Raw genomic sequence first — 20,753 nt, forward strand, 5'->3', positions numbered from 1 at the left:
TTATATGTAATGACTGTAGTAATCAGTTTATTACACAGATTAATCATTCTTGAACGTACAAGCTCCAGGGGAGCAGTTGGGTCTTTAAATATACACAAGTTTTCTGTCAAATGGATTTTTTTACCCTTACATCCAGAAAGACCTAAGCAGTTAAAAAACTTAAGAAAAATAAGAGCTATTAGCTATGTATTAACTGAGAAACCACATACAAACCAAAAAGAGTATGAAGGAGGGGAGAGAGTTGAAACAAATCAACATCACTTGATGCACTAATAGCTCCAATCCATTTAAATGTTGACCGGTTAAACTTAGACCTTAAACACAGGATGTGGGTACAGTTTCTCTCATTGGTCATAACATTTACCTAAGGTGTCGGTCCTTCAGAATAAAATGAATACAGAAACAGCTTCAAGTTCTTCACCTGGCCTTTCATAACTGTTATGAGTTTAAAAGGATTCCACTTAAAATCCTTCATGGATCAGCAACACCGTCCCTAGAAATATGAAATCCACCGTAAGTCTCCCATTCACATTTTATTACCCAATTTAAACCAACAAGGAATGCTTTTAGGCTCACAAAGTTATGACTGAAGAACTAGCTTTTCACACACACACTTCTCTGCTAGGAGTCAATGTTGGTACGGGGAAATACAGTATTTCTATTTTGTTGTTCCAAGTATGTACAACACGCAGCACTGCTGTATCAGGTAAACATGTGCACAGGGGAAGATGAGGCGTGGGCTCATAGAAAGCAGTCAAATGGAAATCAAAAGGACTTTCTCTTTCAGAGTTCCCCTATCTTTATTTGTAGAGGTTATCCAATAATTTCTTTAATTACATCGCATACTTCTGAGTCCATTCCCGAGCTATTCTGTTGTACCTGTATGTATAAAAAGAGGATTTACTTAACATAACATCTGAACAATACTTCAACTCCAGCAGTCTAGTCTACACATGACATGAAATTGCACTCTGCAGTAGTACCATTAACTTGTAAAATTACAAAGCAAACCAAACTGTTAGGCAAATGGGGAAAAACCCACAGTAGTTCATGGATAAGAAGCTTGCCATATTTACAAGAGGTATACAAGGTCTTCCTGATTCAAGCCACAAAACAGAACTAGAGCACGTTTGAGAAGTATTTTCAGGAGGTTTTTACCTACTCCTCTCCCAGCCCCCAAGCACTGTAGCCCTAGGGAAATTACTACTGCCAAAATTAAAAATCTGCATTCCGTAAAGAAGGATGTTTCCCTCCCGCATCATTCTTCCCTTATGAAGTTAAGCCTAGTACTTGGTATTTACTAGGCTACCAAACCCTGACGGGCTTGTTCCATGCTACACACTGAATTTAGATATTCTGATGACTATCAGGACACAAAGACTTGTCCACCAGAAGTTTTTATTCTAAAGGTACAATATGCTCCTTCTGGAGCAAAAGCTACAGGTGGCTTGGAAGAATACCCTTTATAGCCAGTGTCGTATCTAGAGGAAGCTCAGGTTAGTCATGTAAAACAAAGCAGTCATTGCCATTTACAATACTGATAACAGCTGCGTTTCTCAACAGAATTCAAGTTGTTCTTGTTCTACAGTTTGCAGAAAGAGCACAGTTAATATAAGTAACTAGAAAATTCCTTGCTAAGTTTTTGTAATGGAATTTAGTCTGTAGACAAGGTTCTTTAGCTTAAGATATTAGACAAAGCACTCATGAACACGGGAAAACAACTATTATTTTACTTTTCTGAGACTATTCAGGAGCGAGGCCAGTTACGTTTAAGTACAAAAGTTTCTTAATCTTGCAAAAGAAGTGTCCTACATTAAGTATGCAAGTGTAGTCAGTCACTTGGCTGTGGCTTGAAGTATGTACTGTAAATCTTGCAGCTCTGATTAGAAGCGATCCATGGACTTCCTAACACTTCCTCAAACATGCAAGTTGATGGATCACTTTCCCTTCCTATCTTGTTCTCATTAGATGACAATATAGCTTCAGAAGTTAACACCACTGGTAAGATGGAACAGTGAGGTGTAAAACTTCACACAATTAAGCTATTGCTTTTAAACAAAGCAATTCAAGTCTTCTCATTAGTGAAGTTCTCTCATTATGTTAACTTTACTTCAGAAAGAGCTCGAGTCCTCTCACCCCACCTCTATACCATTTATTCTTTCCTTGAGTCAAATGAAGATGAAAATTTTTTTTTTGTTATTGCCTTGCTCGCATGACTCCATCACCACCCGATAGCATTGAAACATTCCTGCACTAAAGTCACTTGTTCTCCCTCTGCTGGCTATTTAAGATTAAAGCACACAATGAAGGCTATTAAAATCTGTTCACATTCAGCTTGGTTTCATATGAAACACATTTGCATTGTTCACTTCACATTCTCATTAAATTAAGCAAACCTGTAATTAACAGCTACAACACTAATGAAAAGCTATTGTGTAGAATGAAAATGGAACAACCAACCAACAGAAGCACAAGGCCACTGCTTAATTCACTTCCACTGGCAAGTATGTCTTTTTCCTACAGAAATGAAAAGCTGTGAAGATGGCTGTATTACTCAACCCAGGAAACTCTCAGACTACCACAGATACAGAGTGAGAACAGCAGAACACTTTTCACACTTTTCCAAGAAACAGGTCTTTTCAGTTCCCCTTTACTAATTAAGCATGGATTCCGCTTATGATACATTTTTGGCTTCCATACTTACTTTTCTCTATCTGTTTTGTAGATCCGTGCAATCTCAGGCACTAAAGGATCATCTGGATTGGGATCACACAACAGAGAACAGATGGACAAAAGTACTAGGGAGAAAAAAGAAATACTGCATTAGAGTACTGAAGACACCTGCAGAATTCAGCCAGCCTACTTGCTACCCCTCTAGACATGAGAATTAGCATCATTTTTTAAAATGCTACGGAGCACTAATCCCACATACTTCAGCCAAGACAATTTGAAGAAGAAAACTGGTTTAACTAATCAACTGTGCGTGACCACAAGCCTTTTTAGTATTACCACCACAACCGGGAACCTTCTAGGGAAGGGTATCTGGTTACAGCCTTATAATCACAAGGCAGAAGTATTCTGTTTGAAACAGTACCTGAAAGCCTTCTCAGAACATACACCTGTTACTACACTTGAAACTCAGCTTTTGCCTAAAAAAGTGACCTTATTGTTGATGACTTACAGAAGCACTGATCAGAAGTCAAAAGGCAGAGATCCATCTGAGATGAAGGAAGTACGAGCTGCTGACAAACCCTTAACTGGACGTTTAAAATAACGCTAGTCTTGCTGAGAATTAAGAGACTTTATCCAATTATTTCCTCAGCATAAGCTGAAATAAAATTTATTCTACAGTAGTATTCAAACGAATCAAGAAAGCACTGCTTACTGCATTCACGCCAACCACAAAGCCCTGAACTTTAAAGTTTCACTATAAATATATATTGTATGTACTCCAGAAGCCACATCCCGCCCATATGATGCTGCTTAGCATAGCATCAACCTTCATCCATATAAGGAGCCAGGAGACTGTCTGCAAACCTACAGATAGCATGTGCACATTCCTACGTTCACAACAAAGCCAAAGAGATGAGAAGGCAGTAAGTTATAAGCAAAACATATTGGGACAATACTACATGAAGCATGTCAAGGACTTCTTGCCCTCTAAGAAACGCCAAACATTCCTTTGGTTATAACTAGCTGGAAGTGTTACAAACAATGACACTCCGTATGTTCCTTCATCAATAACAGCAGAGTCGTCACAAGACATCCTCCAAGCAAGTTGGAAATGACAGCAGTTTTAAGTTTGAAGGCACTGAACACTGATCTGTTAGAACTTCCATCAGTTGCTACTGTGACATGGAATAGAGGAGACAACCAGTGTGCTGCAAGGTATCAGCTGAAAAGTGAAAGAAAGAACCGCATGCATTCTACAACTCACTTTTTAAATAGAGATAGCTTAGAAGAGAGACCACAAAACAAAGAATGGCTAGATGTAGCCAGAGAGAAAGGGGAGAACAGGTCTGATTCATGTAAACTGTGGAAGATTCTCCAAGTGCAACAAGAGTGAAAGCTAGGTCTCAGCTGGTCTAGCTACTCAGCAATAAGAACACCCAGGTCAGTTTTTCTGCATGTTTCTCTAACCCTTCACTAGAAAATCATGAATTTCAAGTTAAAAGCTTTCAGAACCCATTAGTAAAGAACAACCTCTTCCTCCAGCATCTTGCTCCGCTTTGAGTCAGAATAGCGCTGTAAACTGGAAACGGTTGGCCATCTCCAACTAGACAAACAACTTCTTACAGGTGACATTCTACATTACATGTGATATTAAGAACCAAGACTTCCAAGATGACTGGCAAATTACCAAGAACAGCTTTGACCCACTAATTAGTCAGTCTTAGATATTTAACTCAATAATATGGAAGTACTCAACCCTCTCAACTGGTTGTCTTAGTACCCTGACAGCATTTGGACCATGCACACAGTCTCTACTGAAAGTAACCTTAGAACAAAGGGCAGCTTTAACACTTAAGATGTAATACTTCTGATGGTAAGCTGTTGAGCTATTTTCAGAAGTGCCATCTACCGACACAAATCTGCATCTACAAATGGCTTTCTTTAAAGGATCCACTCCTTTCAGGTCTCAAATACTTTGATGTGAGACACCTCTTTCAGCAGTAAGTTCCATAAACCAACTATTCATGGAACAACTGGAATTTAAGTTTTAAATCGACTATTTCCAGTTTCATTCTGCACTTGTGATTTTCTACCGTCCTCTTGTAATAAAACATAGCGGAAAGTATTTATTCCCTACAATCAATTGCCACTCAGACCATTAATTCAAATACCTCACTGAACCATCATAGCATAAAGATTTTAGTTGCTTGCTGGAGGCGTGTAGAAACCACTGGTCCTGAACTGCTTGCTCTCTTTTAACAAAGGCTGAAGAGTAAGGCAGACAATGTAACATACACAGCAGGTTTATTACCTGTAGTGTTTTCCACCAGTTTCAGTTTTGTTTTTCCCCCAAGAATACCGAGCAAGACTCACACTAGTGTTAAGTAACAGCGATCTCTACCACCTTACACCCACCTGCTCCTGGTCAGTGTAGCTTGAACATGGCAGTTTCTCCAGCTCTTTTCCTGTGGCCCATTTCTTTGTACTTGTCAGACTCCACTGATAATCCACTGGTCACTGAAGTTTCTTCAGGTGGTAGGATGAGTAAAAAAGCTAACACCTGTCCCCTCCCTTTAACAGAAGCAGGAGGAAATCCAGTCACAGTTTCCTGGTCAAGTATTCTACCTGCTCCCCTAGGCAGGGGTCACTGGAACAGGCTCCCCATGGCACTGGGTCACAGCACCAAGCCTGCCAGAGTACAAGAAGCATTTGGACAACGCTCTCAGAAATATGGTTTCATTTTCAGGTAGTCTTGCGTAGAGCCAGTACTTGGACTCTATTCCTTGCATGTCCCTTCTAACTTAGGATATTCTATGAAGTCTTCTTTTACCAGTCCTTTAATTGCCAAGGACTTTTTTTTGAACACGATGGCTCACCCCTCACCAGCAGAACCCAGCTACAAGCCAGGTCAGCCCACTCTGCCTACCTTCCCCAACCACTCTAATGCTCAACACCCGTGGTACTGAGTGGGAGCTCCTCATTCACATCTCACATCAACCTTGCTCTCACCATCACCTGCTCTAACACCAGACCACACAGGTGGTGTTCAGCTGTTAGCATGGGAAAACCAGGGTGTTGCTTCGTGACCTTCAGAGCTACAGCAATCCCCCCAGGGTTGCATATTAAGTCAGTTTTGTCTGGTAAGACTCAAGTCTGCCTTCAACAGCATTTCCTTTCCTGAAAGGAAAGGAAGAGTTCATCAGTGTCCCAAGAGTTTTAGTTCTCTGCTTACAAACTATTGGCATGAGTGACTTGCTGGCCATTAAAAACACTAATACTCTTTACTAGAGGAGGTTGTCCTTTACTAGAACTCAATCGCTACCTAAGTGCTTTCAATGAGTTCTGGCAATTTACTAACTTTAAAAATAATTTCTAGATTTCATTCTGCAGTATTTCATTTGTATTATAGGAAGTCTTACTCCAAAATTTTAAGAAATGGTCTAGACCATTTAGTTTCAAGCTGCACTGCCATATTCAGCGGTCTTCTGATTAACGAAGACTTCAAAAAAACTATTGTCCATTATGCTTGCCCTGGCTTCTTGCAACTTCAAATCTTTGATCTGTATAGCTTCAGCAAGCAGAAGTTTTTTAACTGGAATTTAATTAAAGTGGTGTAATTTTAATAGCCTGCTGAACCCAGCTATTTGTACAAAATAATTCTGAATTTTCTGAGGTTTCCCATCAGAACATAGCACATATTCACACACTTTAGACCAATCAATGTAAGCGGCCTCTACACCACCACTAACACCCCTAAAAAAAGAAATTACCTTTGCATAAAGTTTAAGGACCCAAATGCAAATGGGAAGAGGAAATAATCCTTAGTCCTCAGAGCATCAGCTATGTATATATACAAGTTCTTTGATGCATTACAGTAATTAAGATAACACTGCAATAGAATCGGCAGACCACCTTCTGCAGTGCAGTCGAGTATTATTGCAATTAATTTTGTAGTAAAGCCTTGATGCTTATGTAGTCATTTGACTGGTAAACATCAAGATTAGCACAAAACAGTACATGTTCACAAAAACAAGTCTTGTGACAACAGAATTAAGTTGAAGAACTACACAAGATAGTTAAGGGGTTTGAACCCCCTGAATAATACAGGATTTATCATCTCTTCACTCTTAATTCAGAGAAGTCACTTCAACTGTGATTCCCACCCACGTACTGCAGACAATGAGAAAAGCTTATACCTTTAGAGGGATTCTTACTGCTATGAACTAGCATGGACCAAGTACTCCACGACATCTAAACAAGGAATGGGGAGAACAGAACTAATCAAGGAGAAAGACTGTTAACAAAGTGTTTCTTAAAGTGTTTCTAAAAAAGTTAATGGTCTTAGCTTCCCCATACCTAGAGCATTGATAAAAGTTTATCGTCTCAAGCCAACTGTTTACTTAACACACTTTGAAGCCAACTGAGGTCTACCAACATCACGTTGCACAATGCTATTCCGAGTTTCCACTGCAAGACTTCCCCTAAAGCGTATAAAGTGCTCCAAAATTCAAGGGTAGTCTCCCAGGTAGCTTCAATGTGCAGAGAATCATGCCATTTACAGCTTGTCAGCAAGCTTAGCTACAGGTTACTGCTGTGAGATTCACCTCATCTTCTCAGTAGGCTTCTGCAGTGTGCTCTTGCATCACCACCTTGTTTGCCATTAAGTACTTTATCTTTCCTGCTCTGCCAAACCTCAGATGGAAATCGCAGGTAGGTGCAAATCCCAGATGTAAACTCCATGGTTACGGTTCTTCTGCCATGAAGCAGCTCAGTCATTAGTGAGGACAGAATTCATGAATCCACAGATCCTTCCAGCACTCGCCAAATGAGCAATATGGAAAACAAAACCACCATCTGCCCACTGGAACATGCTATTGGCCCACACAACTCTAAGAGACACATCAAGCTCCTATAATACAGGGGTAGACAGACTCCTTTACAAACCACGGGCCCTCAGCTCCAGTTGGAGGGAGTAAGCTACACAGCCAGAAAGATGTCTTTCCTAGTGCCTCAGGAGGAGAGGGAAGTCAGAGGTACCCATTAGTTTATTCAAAACTGACTTCTGTTGATGGCATGGGTGACTTTTATAATCAAGTGCATCATGCAGTTATGACACACCTCTGCATGGGCACGCAGCTGCTGCCGACAGTGGTTGTTAGGAATCAGAAGCAGGCGTACAACCCTTTGCACACGTTGTGTTGACGTTCGAGACAATGGCCAGGTCTATTCCTACCACAGTGAAGTCCACATTACCACTGAAAGCCTCTATTTAAGCCTTGTTAGAGCACAACATGAGACTCCAGAGCCACACCTTCTGGTTTCTCCAGACATGGCACTACAAAGAGGATAATACTAGCTCTGTCCTATCATTCTGCACTAAGACAGCGATCCTGGTTAATTAAGAAATGTAGATGCTTTTGATGCGTAAGTCCGAAACCTGACCTGTAAGACACAGGCTTCCCAAAGATCACTGAGAACAGCTGATGATCATCTTCACTGTATCAGCACAGAAGTCATCTTCCAAAGTCAGAATTCAAAGCATTCACTTTGTGAACACGCCAGAATAGGTCTCATAACCATCACTTCCAGCTGTTCCCTTAATATAGGGTACTAGCCTCTATACTACTAGTTAGGCTAAAATCTAGCTGGAATTACAAATAAAACTTGCTACAGAAAGCACATATCCATAGACCATTTATGGAGAAGCAGCAACTGAGGAGCAATGGAATCTCCAGCTGAATCACAGAAAGGAGATTAAAAAGCAAGTACCAACTCCAAGATAATGAGCTACCTGAAAGAAACTTCTTAACTGGTGTTCTGATTCAACAGCAGTTTGGTGCTACTACTGCTCTACAAAGAGAAGTCAATCTAAAGTTGATCTACGAGTAAGATGTTTCCTTGGGCACCAAAGCAGCTTAGATCAGAAAGTGAACAGTGACAGCCTTGGCTCTCTCCACGAAGACCCCTGTCAAAATTCACTCCTATGTTAAAGGCAAAGAGCAGACAATTAAATCACTAGATTGAGAACAGATCAGCTGACTTTTTAAAAGGAAGGTTATTCCTGTAGCCACCTCCTGCATCGGGCACAAGGCCTCAACAGACCAAGCCAGTCTTCTCCCACCAAAGGAAGGTCCATTTCTAAGGAACTAAGTAAGCAAATCTGCACCAAGAAGGTTTGTTAAAGTACCGGGAAAGTGATGACAGGACAGCAGGATGATACATACTCAGTTATCAGCCCTGACTGAAGTCACACAGTTGTCCCAAGTTCACCATATAATCAAAAAGCTGGTATAGTGACATGGAACAGTAAGATAAAAATAGAAAGGTAGCAACTGTCGTACACCATGCCAGTATCATGAGCCCACCCTTGCCCACTCTGCTCCAGGTGAATAACAGATACTATGCCAGTAAGTTCTCGCTATAGAAAGCGATTTGTCATCCTTCTAGAGGACAGGCCACAGGCTCTGCCAGACTGTTCTGCTTTTTAATCTGGCTCATGTAGGCAAATGCATGTTTTTGAATATGCAACTAAGAAAGTTCATCAGCTCAGGTTTAGTTCAGCCTGTTTCTCTGGGGATTACGAAACCTCTGCTAGCATAAGTTTGAGCTTTGGACACCTATCACAGCTCAGGAATTCATAACTCAACTCCACTTCAGAGGCTTTAATCCAGCTATTCTACTTCTCTTACTAGCTAAGGTTCCTCCCTTCCTAACCACTAACCTGACAGCTAAAAACCTCCATGTCTAGGTTTGTACTACTTCGGTCTGTTGGAAGCTTTCTGCTGCTGTTAAGGGATATGTCTGGGGAACCAACACACTGAAGACTTAGGGGCTTTCTTCCAAGAACGTGCACAGGGCACGCGTGCAATGGTTTTAAGGAACATCCAGCTTTTAGCTTTATGCTCTACACTTCGAGTGGACAGAGCTCACAGGACTACTGCATATATCAAAGCAGAAGCTCAGTGTCCATCCTTGTAGGGCACAGGCACAGCCAAATAGCATACTATAATGTGAGTGAACAAGTAAAAAAAGCTCAGAAAGTGTATTTTGGGAGATATTGAAGTATGACTGCTGACAGCGTTTCTAATGTTTCTAACAGCCAACCTCCTCTGTGCTATCAAGCAGATTACAGAACTAAGCTTTATATTTTTATTTTTCCTTTAGTACTTTAGTCTCATTAGAGCTGAGAATTTATCAAATTGCCAAGTGACCTCAAACAAGTCACTTCACTTTTTCTCATAGACAGAAATTGAACATGAAGTCTGCTGAGGTTAGAAAATCCCATTAATACTGAATCAAAATAGTCGCCTCAAAGCGGTCAGAAAGCCAACTCCTGCAAGAAGTTTTTGCCTATACAATCACTACATCTGAGTTTCAGACCCTTCAAAACTTTTGAGTCAGTTTTCTGAAAGCAACATCAGCTCTGACAAACAGTAAGCTTGTACCAGTGAGAACAGTGTCAAACAACTTCAAAATGTAGCTTCCAAACGACTGGCTTCTACTTGTGAATGGACAAGATGCATCTGGAAAAACAAAAGCAACCCTGCTGAAGTTAAACCCTATTCCTTAACTATACTGTCCCATTTTAAACTTTCAGCAATCTTACCCAGCCTCACAGGAAATACACCTTTAAATACAGTTTAAAGAAGTTTAAAATTCTTGCTTCAAAGCAATTTAAATTCCTGGTAAGTCAGTTCAACAATTTACGGGTTATTAGGAAAGAAAAATTAAATTTTGCCTGGTGTATTGCCTGAGGTTGCAGGGACCCTCAAGCATCCTCCCCCCTCTGGACGTCATCTGGTCTAACCCCCTGCTCAAGGAGAGCCACTCAAAGCCAAGGGGATATGACCACGTCCAGATGACTCCTGACCATCTCCTAGAAGGGAGACTCCACAACATCTCTGGGCAACCCGTGCCAATGCTTGGTCACCCCATCAATAAAAAACAGCTTCCTGATGTTCAGAGTGAGCCTCTTGTGTTTCAGTTTGCACCCGTTGCCTCCTGTCCTGTCACTGGACACCGTGGAGAAAGGCCTAGCTTTCTCTTTGCACCCTCCCTTCACATACACTGGGCAAGATCCCCCAAGCCTCCTCTTCTCCAGGCTGAACAGCCCTGCTCTCTCAGCCATTCCTCATGGAAGAGATGTTCCAGTCCCTTCGTCACCTTCATGGCCCCTTGTTGGCCTCTCCAGTAGCTCCATGTCCCTCTTGTACTGGGGAGCCCAGAACTGGACTCAGCACTCCAGGAGTGGCCTCACCAGTGCTGAGCAAAGGAGAAGGATCACCTCCCTCGACCTGCAGGTAACACGTGGACTAACGCATCCCAGGACACCGTTAGTCTTCTTTGCTGCAAGGGCAACATCTGGGAAGTTGCCAAAGTAAATATAGTAGAATTGCAAGAGAGTTGGAAGTGCTAGAAAAAGTTTCCCACACAACCCTAGCTCAGCACATTGTTACAGATCAGCGTTACGTGACAAAGTCCTGTTCCCCTGCCAGTCATTTGGGTAAGCATTATAATAGACAAAAGCCAAAGAAAGATGATGAGAAGCTTCCCCATTTTGAAACCTGCACTGTGAAGATAAAGTTAATTTAGTTTGCTGGGTAGTTGGGAATTCCCGAAGTCTTAGTAAATCTGTTTTAAAACATCTGTACAAGCAGCACCACAGAAAACTCACTGCACTGGGCATGGAAGAGTCTGAACAGCGCAAGATAAATTCTTAAGTGAATGAGACAAGTTACTCACTAGACAGGATCTTCCAATGCACTGAATACAAGCTCCACGGTGCATTAATTATAAAATGCTTAATACAGAGTGGGGAGAAGTAGAATGGGGCATAAGTTAGCCTGACCTTTATTGAAGTACTTCAGTTAAACACTCAACTCTTGCACACTACTTGCCATATTCAAGAGGAAGTAGTGTTTTTCCCCAAAAATGGCTGATAACAGTTAAAAGCAAGTGAAGACACTTTATTCCACTGCTCCAGATAGCTGGGGTTCTTATTTATGATGGTTGTGATAACATTTTTTATTTAAGCCTATGCATTCTGCTTAAGCTTTGGCATTAAGGTAGCCACCAAGGTGTTTAAGATTACATTTGGAGATGCCTCATGTTCTACAGTAAGTACTCTTTAATGAACACTTACTTCAAAATAACACAAGAAAGTTACTCTATTTCACGAGATGTTCAGTGTTGTCCTCCCTATCCTTCAGAATCCATTTTCACAAGTCTAGGAGTAGTAAACACTCAAAGGCAGAACGGTAACCACTCAAGAGGCCGAATGCAAAATCAAGATGCTAGTTATTTCTACTACCACAGTGGTAGAGAAACTTCCTTGTTTATTTTGCAGTCTGAAGTAGAGGTGTCCTGATAGCTAATGCCTGAGCTTTGGCGTTATTTTACTTAGCAGATGTAGGCTCCTAAACCAGATACTCGGACTGCCTTCTGTAACAGCCTACCATCCTCCAGAGTGTGAGGATCCAAGACCCATACCTTTACCACTTACATTATCCTAATTAAGTAGTACTGACATGATTGTCCCCAGTATTTCCACCAGAAAGTGACATTATAGGCTAAAATGAAGTCACTGCATTTTGCCCTTGCAGGGGAACATGAAAAGCAGCACAAAATCTGGGCTACTACATACTAATTGCAGCATCTAGTTCACAAACTGCTGATGATCTACCAGACGCCCCAGAAGGAAGAAGCTGCATTTGACAAGCTATTTCCTAGAACTGTTTCTAATCTTTCCTGATTTCTGTATCAGTAGAGAAAGCACACCTTCCCCCATGCCCACCATCGTTGCTTTTGAAGGGACAGAAGCTTCACGCTGAATTAACTAATGTCTTAAGTCCTGTTATCCACTTCAGTTACCTAACCCAACAGCTTTTCCTACCAGCAAAAGAATTTACTCTGCTACCCAAGAAGTTACTAGAGACCTGCAATAGCCCCGAAGTCTATAAAGGCACTCTTCTAGCCTGACCAAAACCAAGATATCCACCCTAGAAAGTGGAAGTTGCCTTTGTGGATTTTTTTTGTACTTGTATGAGGCAAGAATGCTTCCAAGTGTCAGCTCTTGCCCCTTAATAAATTGGTCTGCCTTCTGACAAGACATCTCTGCTATTTCTGACAGAGGGATTCTTAATTTCTTTGAAGTCATACATCAGGATTTCTTTTTTTTTTTTTGCCTTTAACTCCTTCCTAAAATGACCACCAAGGGAACTCTGATAGGACTTTTCTCACTGGTTAGATTTGCGTGCATTTTGTGCTATATGAAGGGGTTTGTGTATTCATATGAACTCTTCTGCAGTGAGTGACAAGCGATCAGTAGTAAATGCACCTAATCTCAGGAAGCATACTCTAGGAGAGGAGATGGTGATGGAAGGGACTAGGTAACGCAATTAGGAGAGGAGATGGTGATGGAAGGGACTAGGTAACGCAATGGCCACACTGATCCCATGGCTTACTTTAGTTAAGCCACAAGGATGCAGTTTGAAGAGGATAAGGGAAAACAGTTCAAGGCAGAGCGGAAAAAATGGAGCTGGGGAGAAATTAGAAGCATGCTGCAACTGTATTTAGGTTTCAAAATTAATTCCACGTTATAAACTATTTCATGAGTGATTAAAGCTCTGACAGCCACTAATACGAAGACCACAGATGCCCTCAACTAGCCTCTATAATATTGCCCCGTTGTTCTGTCATAATTCTAGTATTTTCTCCAGTATCTTCAAACATGCTATTTATCATCCCCATTGCATATGCTCACTTCAGAATCCCTATGACAAAGGCAGATAACATACCAGGCCACATTACATGCCCTGCAACTGCAGAATTCTAACATAACCAGCTGTTATGTTTTGATTAAGTCACTGAATGTTAGTACTTAATACTAACTTAGTACTTCTAACAGTAGCTAGTACTTGACTAAAAGCATTCATAAGGAAAGCTGTGGCAACCTGACAGTCATTTGCCCTTTACTGACACCATTTCTTCAGGTTTCAACTCACAGTGAAGACTTTCAGCTTCATGCACTAGCAGATTCACTTCTGGCAAGAGACAAAACATTGTTTTGCCTTTTCATCTCTTTCTACAAATGCAGATGTCTTTAGCTGCACAGAGAAGGTAGGAATTTTTGTGAGTTCAGTAAAAGGCAGACAGTTATGATATACAAGAGAGGCAACAAGAGTCATCTGTCTGAACTAAAAAATGCCTGAGAACACCACATGTAGTTGGAGATAAGAACCGCATGTATTTGTTAGCCTTTAAAGGCCACAGCTGTTTTCTTACATATCTAACTTGGTTTGCATTTTCAACAAAACCTTCCTTCGTCATGTACTATTTTTTTTTTTTTTTTAAATAGTTCAAGTGTTTAGCCTAAAGTACAATCTCCTGAGGAGAGCTGCAAGACTAAGCACTTAAAGTAAAAAAGACTTATCTGATCTACTAGCAAAACTAAACGGTCTCCCTGTGGTCAAAGAGAAACTGGATGGACAGAGCATCCAGCACTTGTGAAGAAGCTGTTACAAGCTGGACACGGGACCACAAGACTGAAGTTGTGACCACAGAAACAGTTAATAGTAAGAACACAGCACTTTCACATTCTAAATCTAAATAAGTAATTCATTTTAGCAGAGAAAAATTAAGTGAGCATTGGAGGTACCTTTTGAAATAGTTAGTGCTGGGGACCACTGTGATCGTAGAATATCAAGACAAATGCTGCCATTACTGTTAATATTTGGATGATAGATTCTTGTTGTAAATGCAACCTGCAGAAGAAGGAAAAATTCAGTGTAGGCTCACAAGTGTACATTACACCACATGGTAATGAACAGATGTATGGTACAAGCCACTCACCTTAGGTGGTTTGAAGGGATAATCTGTTGGGAAGTGAATTGTCAAGAAAAATACTCCACCTTGATAGGGACTGTCATTCTGTTAATGAAAAAGAATCATTGCAGTTTGAGAAGTTTTTATAAGATGACTGGTCATAAAAACTATGAACATCAATGCACTCATACTTACTGGTCCCATTATTGTAGCTTGCCAATGGAACACTGAAAAAAGAGAGAGATTTACTTCAGTTTGGAGAAGCTCAAGTAATGAGCTACTTATGTCAAGACAAAGCAGTACAGAAAAGCCTATTTTAAAAACAAAACCTTCCGAAAAGCTGCAGGGAAACAAGCCAAAGAGCTGAACAGAGACAAGAGTGAAGTACTCAGCACTTCATATACACTTGATCCGCACTTTGAGATTGTTGTGGAGGTACACACATTACACCCTACAAGAAATCCTGTTACAATAAAAATCCAGTTATATGCAATGCTTCAGACCCAAATTTGTGCATTCGATTTTGTAGTTTCCAATGAAGCTCTACCATCATCTGAATCAAAGCCCAGTCTCCAACAACTGCAATACCCTTTTTCAGACTGAGCTACAGCAAAGGTGCAGAGTAAGCTCATCCTTTTCTTCAACAGGATCTCTCCTGCACTGCTTGTTAGTTGAATAAAGGGTAAGCCTAAGCTTTGTACATGTGTAAAGAAGTAACCTACAGGCAGCGGTATCTTGATGAACATTCATCTTCCACAGAAACCTGAAAGTTTCATTGCAGCAGCAGAAAGCAATAAAAGTCTTACAAGAACGAGTCTGCTAAATACTTGAGACTATAATATGCTAGTATACTTAGGTTAAACGGGAAAAAAAATGAGTCTCGCTCATATGCATCTGTCCAAGAGAACATCTTAATCTGGTAATACAGAAGACTTGTGAAGAACGTCTTTACGCTGCAGAACATAAGGAAAACAATTAATGCTGTTAATCTGTATGACAATTTCCTAATACGCGCCTCAGGGTTCCTGCTTTCTCCTAAGGCTCTAATGCTAGCCTGTTTGCAACACACCAGCTTCACAAATTTGTCAACTGCTATGGGAAACTCCCCTCTGCACGGAGATTGCTACATCAGATCTTTAAAAGCCAGGAGCTGTACATGAAACTCCAGCTGTTACAAGACAAGTCTTTTAGGTACAGAAGCTGAAGCCATCTGCGGCTGTGAACTTGCAACTGGTGTCAACAGCTTTCATGACTACCCAGGCCAAAATGTAGCTTTGACCCACAGTGGCACTTAATGTTCTACTCTAGCATGAGCAGCTTTCAATTACACACTGTACAGACAATACAACTGGATATGATCTCATAGAAAGAACAGAAGGAAGCAGAGCAAGAACAGCCCTGCCAAGACTGAAGTACAAATGCAGTTGATTCAAGCAGCAGGTTTTGTAACAAAGGGTATTGCAGCTGGTAACACCAACTAGCATGGAAAGAATAGATTCAATGTAGAGTCAGAAACTCAGGATAATGCCTCATGACTTCAAATGCGATGTTCACCCATTTTAGAAGGTTCACAGCAAGTCCGTATCACCTGTAGCTGGACAGGGAGAAACACTTAACAAGAGGACAGAGGGGTGGCAAAAAGCCAGCGAGGAGTAGAGCTTATCACAAAAGAACCAAGAATTTCACGTGCATCTGTGAGCGATGGTTAAGATTCACTACAACTGTACTGCAATATACATGTAACGCTGCACGTTAACCTGAGTACCTCTGCACACTGAAAACATATGCTGATGTAACCAGTCATCATCTTGAACCCAAGGAGAATGCAGAAAGAATGCTTTTACACTGACTCGTAGCATTGCTGACTTTCAGTAGCTAAGCACAGACACGTTTGGATAGAAGTAAACTAAGCCACTGCAGAGTACTCTGGAAGTATACTAAAATTTGGTAATATAATGCCAACCATATTCCTAGAACAGAAGCTGGATGTGAGCTAAGAGGACAAAGCTACCTCACCAAGAGAGAGAAGACTGTCCCTACAGTTCAGGGAGTAGAAGCAGCTTTTCCAGAGTTTATGATGAGCCGCTGACACATGGGGACAGTTCCCATCAGCTGGACTAGCCATAAACACCGCTTTGAAAGCACAGCACAAGTCTGAACCCTGAGAAACATCATTCTGACAAGGCAACCCAAGGCAGACCTAGAACATGGGGATCACTATCAGAGAAGGCACGTGTCCGTTGCTGTTACTGCTTTTCAGCTACACACATCCAAAGGGTTAGCTCTAAACAGTGCGAGGCTTTCAGAGGTCTATCAGAAAGGCATCATGAAGACAATTGAGCATTACTGCTGAATACAGAAAGGTTTAAAGAAGCTTTCAATCATAAACATTACGTCTGGAGGAGGTGGTAACAATCTGAACAGCTTTTGATAAACTTTGGAAACAACAAAATTGATTATGGTGGCACACATCAAACTTGGCAGTTTATGGGAAGAAAACCCTCAAATTGGCCCTACATCTTAATAATAATCGCCCTTCCAGGCAACTGCAAGTTTCTTTGAAATACCACTTTAACAGCAGGAAAGCTATGGAGTAACTCAAAGTCTGATAATATTGCTAAAAACCCTCAAAACAAAATGCAATATTCATTCAGGAATGAAAATACTAAAATCAGTGGCGATGTTACTGTTCAGCATTCTTTTTTTTAACCTTGCCTTAGACTTCTATTTGAATTTAAGTTTCTAGCAGCTACTGTTTTTCTTTTAGAAAGAACACCTAAGCTTAGAGTTCCCAGAACATAGACTGGGGCTCCCTACTTAAATACTCCCTGAGCTTGGATGCTATGCTGAACAGCACCCACGGCAGAGATACTGCGTTGCAGTGGAATGCAACTTGAACACAGTTTTCACTGGGATGTCCACTAAAGTGTTCCTATGTAGCTTTCTGTATATGGCTGAGCTGCTACAAGAAAGCATAAACACCTTTCCTCATCTCAGGCATTTCATGCATTAAATAATCAGGCATTTAATTCACAATGCAAGTACCTGAATTTACCCCAGGGCCTATGGTAAAGTTATAAAGCAAAAAGTGAGCTTATAAGTGTTCCTGTAATCAGACAGCTTACTAGTCTTGTCTACCCAAGTTATGACCAAGAGCTTAAAGCTGCTATAAAAAAAGTAGCTTACCATAAAGTATAAGAGCCCTAGTTAACATAGAGAAGAAGCCTGAGCAACTTGTGAAACCACTTCAGTTTAGATTAAAAGCGAAAGGCCTCTTACAAAAACGCTGTGCAGTAGGGGCCAACAATTAAGCTACCTCATTCACAGCTAACCAAAGCAGACTGAGGAATATCACTGGGAACTACAAGAGAGGTTTTTATACCTATCCTTAACTCAAGTCACATGACATAGCTTGCCTTCCTCTAGTAAAATCCCACAAGCAAGGTAACAGGAGACCTTCTCACTACGAACAAAAACACAGAGTAGGATTTCAAACAGTGACTGTCTTCTGCTTTCACACAGCTCTTTGAGCTTCAGAAAGGACAGGAAAAGAAAGATGTCCAGATGACACACCAAGAGAACAACCTAGCACAGGGAAGATTACCGGCTGACGCATGGGCCCAGAAAGTCCTAGACTATCCCCTCCAGTATGCCATCCCCTGTAGGGAACCTGGCAGGGCCAACTGATTCGAGTGCAGTTTTTAAACACAACAGTACCGTGTGATTTAAGACTGGTCTACCCGTATCTCGTCGCAAACCTGAACACCTATGTCCAAATCCAGTGACAGAACTGTCACTGCAGCAGGACTCATACATTCTGATTCTGCTTATTCAGAAGTCCTGAAGCAGCACACCAGACTGAGCAAAGTCCTGCCTAAAAATGAGGAGCCAAACTTGTTTTTTCATTTCTTACACTTTGTTGCACTCTATAACAGCACAAAACAATTACAGAACAAGCAGCTTTTCCAATCTAACAATACCTCACGATCCAAGCTCTAATTCACCAATTGGTTTTCCTTCCATTCACATTTTACCTTGTCATCTTCAAGGACTGCGTGTTACCCTTTCAAGAAACGCACCAGTTACTTTAACTCCCGTGTAAGATAGGGTTAACTCCGAATTTGATGTACCACCATCTAGTACTAGGAGCAGATTACTTTACTTCTACGGGGCCGTGTGACTACACTAGATGTAATTTAGGTATCAAACACGTTCAGATAGCTCTATGAGGCTGCTTGCTGGTTTGGCCAGACAGCAACTGAAGTCCTCCAACTTTTGCAGACAGCATGCAGTACGAGAGCGCCAGAACAGTTACTCTGGAAGGTAAACAGCTTAATGTCTTAAGTACACAGAGCTGCCCAACCAAACAGAAGCGACAGACCTCCAGCGATTCACAAGGAAGGCATTATAAAACAGCAACAAATGTAGGATTAGTACATGGAGTAGCCTTCAGTACTCAAACAAAGAACACAGACAAGTTCTCCTCGCTAAGACTGGACAACCTGCTCTAGAAGAAAAAGGAAAAAAGGTAGAGACTGCAAGTGTTTGCTAAATAGCAGCATACTTACTGTCATCACCAACCGGCCCTGCTGAACACTGTGCTGGAGGATCACGTGCCAGATCATTCAACTCCTAAAAAACAGGAACAGTTTGTTTCATTTAATTTCAAAACCAATCATGCTATTGCTAAAAAAAAGCTGCTGGTAGCACTTTGGCTGTCATTCTTGCTGTTCACAGGAGTCCTGCTCATGAACATAATGCTCACATCACTGAGTTTTCTCAGGCAACAGGAGTGCTAACCTCACTAAACTTAGAGCTAGTGGTCCAGACAGCCAATTTTATTTAAAGTAAAATATTTGGCATATGCACCCATTACCTCTCCTAGGTTTGCACACACTCCTAAGTCACAGCAATGCTTATTAAGTCACATGGCTTATCACGTTGGCTTTGCTTTGAGAATAAAGCATAAGAAACCCTAATCATCATCAAGGTATAATGTTTTCCACTATGTCTAGGTCAGAGACGAGGTGGCTCCAACCCAGCAACTCTCAGCATCAGCCCTATTTTAGGGCTTATACTGTAACAGCTCCCAAGCTGTTCCAGCTCTAGTGATCTAGTTTACGTTTTCTAGCCTAAAGTAGCTTTTGCAGCATACAAAACTCGAACAACCTGGTTGTTTCACCTCTAAGCCCACCCACCAGCAGATATGGGTGGTTAAACAATAAAACACAAGACCTCTGGTAACCAGCTTTAGTCTATGAATGGAAATCCACATTTTTTAAGTGCCCGTGTCAGGATTTCTTCAGAGCAAGATTTGACTATCGTGAGTCTCAATCTCTGGCTGTGTGGAACAAGTAAAATGCTTCTGTTCTGAACTACACCAAACTTCAGCTTAAAGCTGAATTTCAGCTGAGATCAGAGAGCCCATGCTGCCACCAGTAACTCACATGAGCAAGTTGCTCAGGAAGCAGACATCTAGCAGCAAGTACAAATAGAGTAAAACCCTGAAACCCAACTTGCCTGCTGCTCCCACCCCAGCCACTAACCTGCTCCCCGGGACTGTGAAAGGGCAGCATGATGGTCCTACGCCTGTTAGCTAGCACAGAAACAAACCTCGGTGTAGAAAGCTAAATATAAGCACCAGACAACTATTATGAGAACTAAACCCAGCATTCAGGAAACGCTCCCATGCTATCCCCGGCCTGCCGTGCACTCAGCTTTTCACCTCCCAGCCTGCAGACCAGCAGTCTGCATCACGTTTCCGTTGTGCACTCAGGTAGCTACTTACCTGAATCTCAGGACAGACAGAACACCGAAGGACACTGATCAAGACAAACCGATTGCAGAAAAAGCTTGGGGCTTAACGGCCTTCTGAGAACTCATACTGGCTCCAAGTATCAAGCAGATGATGTCCTGGAGTTCCAGCTCCTGTTGCCCCTGAACTTGGAGTCCACCACTAATCAAATCTTCTGCTACAAGAGGAGAATGTTGCCTTACACCAAGCAGGAGAATCTCTGGGATCTTCCCCTCAGTGTGCAAGCCCCCAGAAGTCTCACAGCAGAGATGCAAAGCTTCACATATTCCAGCTGCTGTAAAGAACCTAAGTTTGGTTTTCTGTCTGTGACTCCCAGGTTTCAAAAAGCCCAGCTGAAAGCCTCCTGACTTGACACCACAGACAACCGAACATTTTCTAGCGCTCGAGCAAAGCTTCTTAGTGCTGACTTAGTGCTGCAAAGGTTGCTCTCTCATCTCATGGT

At 41.5% G+C, this 20,753-nt stretch overlaps 1 protein-coding gene and 1 long non-coding RNA gene across 5 annotated transcripts in view; one reads left to right on the plus strand and one right to left on the minus strand.

The window, feature by feature from the left end:
* UBE2D2 (ubiquitin conjugating enzyme E2 D2) overlaps positions 1-20,753 on the minus strand; it is a 29,632-nt gene continuing 8,879 nt past the window's right edge. For 3 of the 4 annotated variants that reach the window (XM_040573142.1, XM_040573141.1, XM_040573145.1), the window contains exons 2-7: positions 19,065-19,128; positions 14,692-14,723; positions 14,524-14,601; positions 14,330-14,435; positions 2,705-2,798; positions 1-879 (exon numbers count right to left, since the gene is read on the minus strand). In XM_040573142.1, coding sequence (XP_040429076.1) covers positions 834-879; positions 2,705-2,798; positions 14,330-14,435; positions 14,524-14,601; positions 14,692-14,723; positions 19,065-19,128 — 420 coding nt within the window. In that variant the 3' untranslated portion in view covers positions 1-833. Of the gene's footprint in view, positions 880-2,704; positions 2,799-14,329; positions 14,436-14,523; positions 14,602-14,691; positions 14,724-15,380; positions 15,450-19,064; positions 19,129-20,753 lie in introns of those variants that run through there. The other variant, XM_040573144.1, reaches the window with a different exon arrangement.
* Positions 5,089-13,227, plus strand: LOC121077715. The gene is made up of 2 exons (XR_005824268.1): positions 5,089-13,061; positions 13,103-13,227. It is a non-coding gene; the product is annotated as an uncharacterized LOC121077715 (long non-coding RNA).

Source organism: Cygnus olor, chromosome 14, assembly GCF_009769625.2.
Source record: "Cygnus olor isolate bCygOlo1 chromosome 14, bCygOlo1.pri.v2, whole genome shotgun sequence".
NCBI lineage: Eukaryota > Metazoa > Chordata > Aves > Anseriformes > Anatidae > Cygnus > Cygnus olor.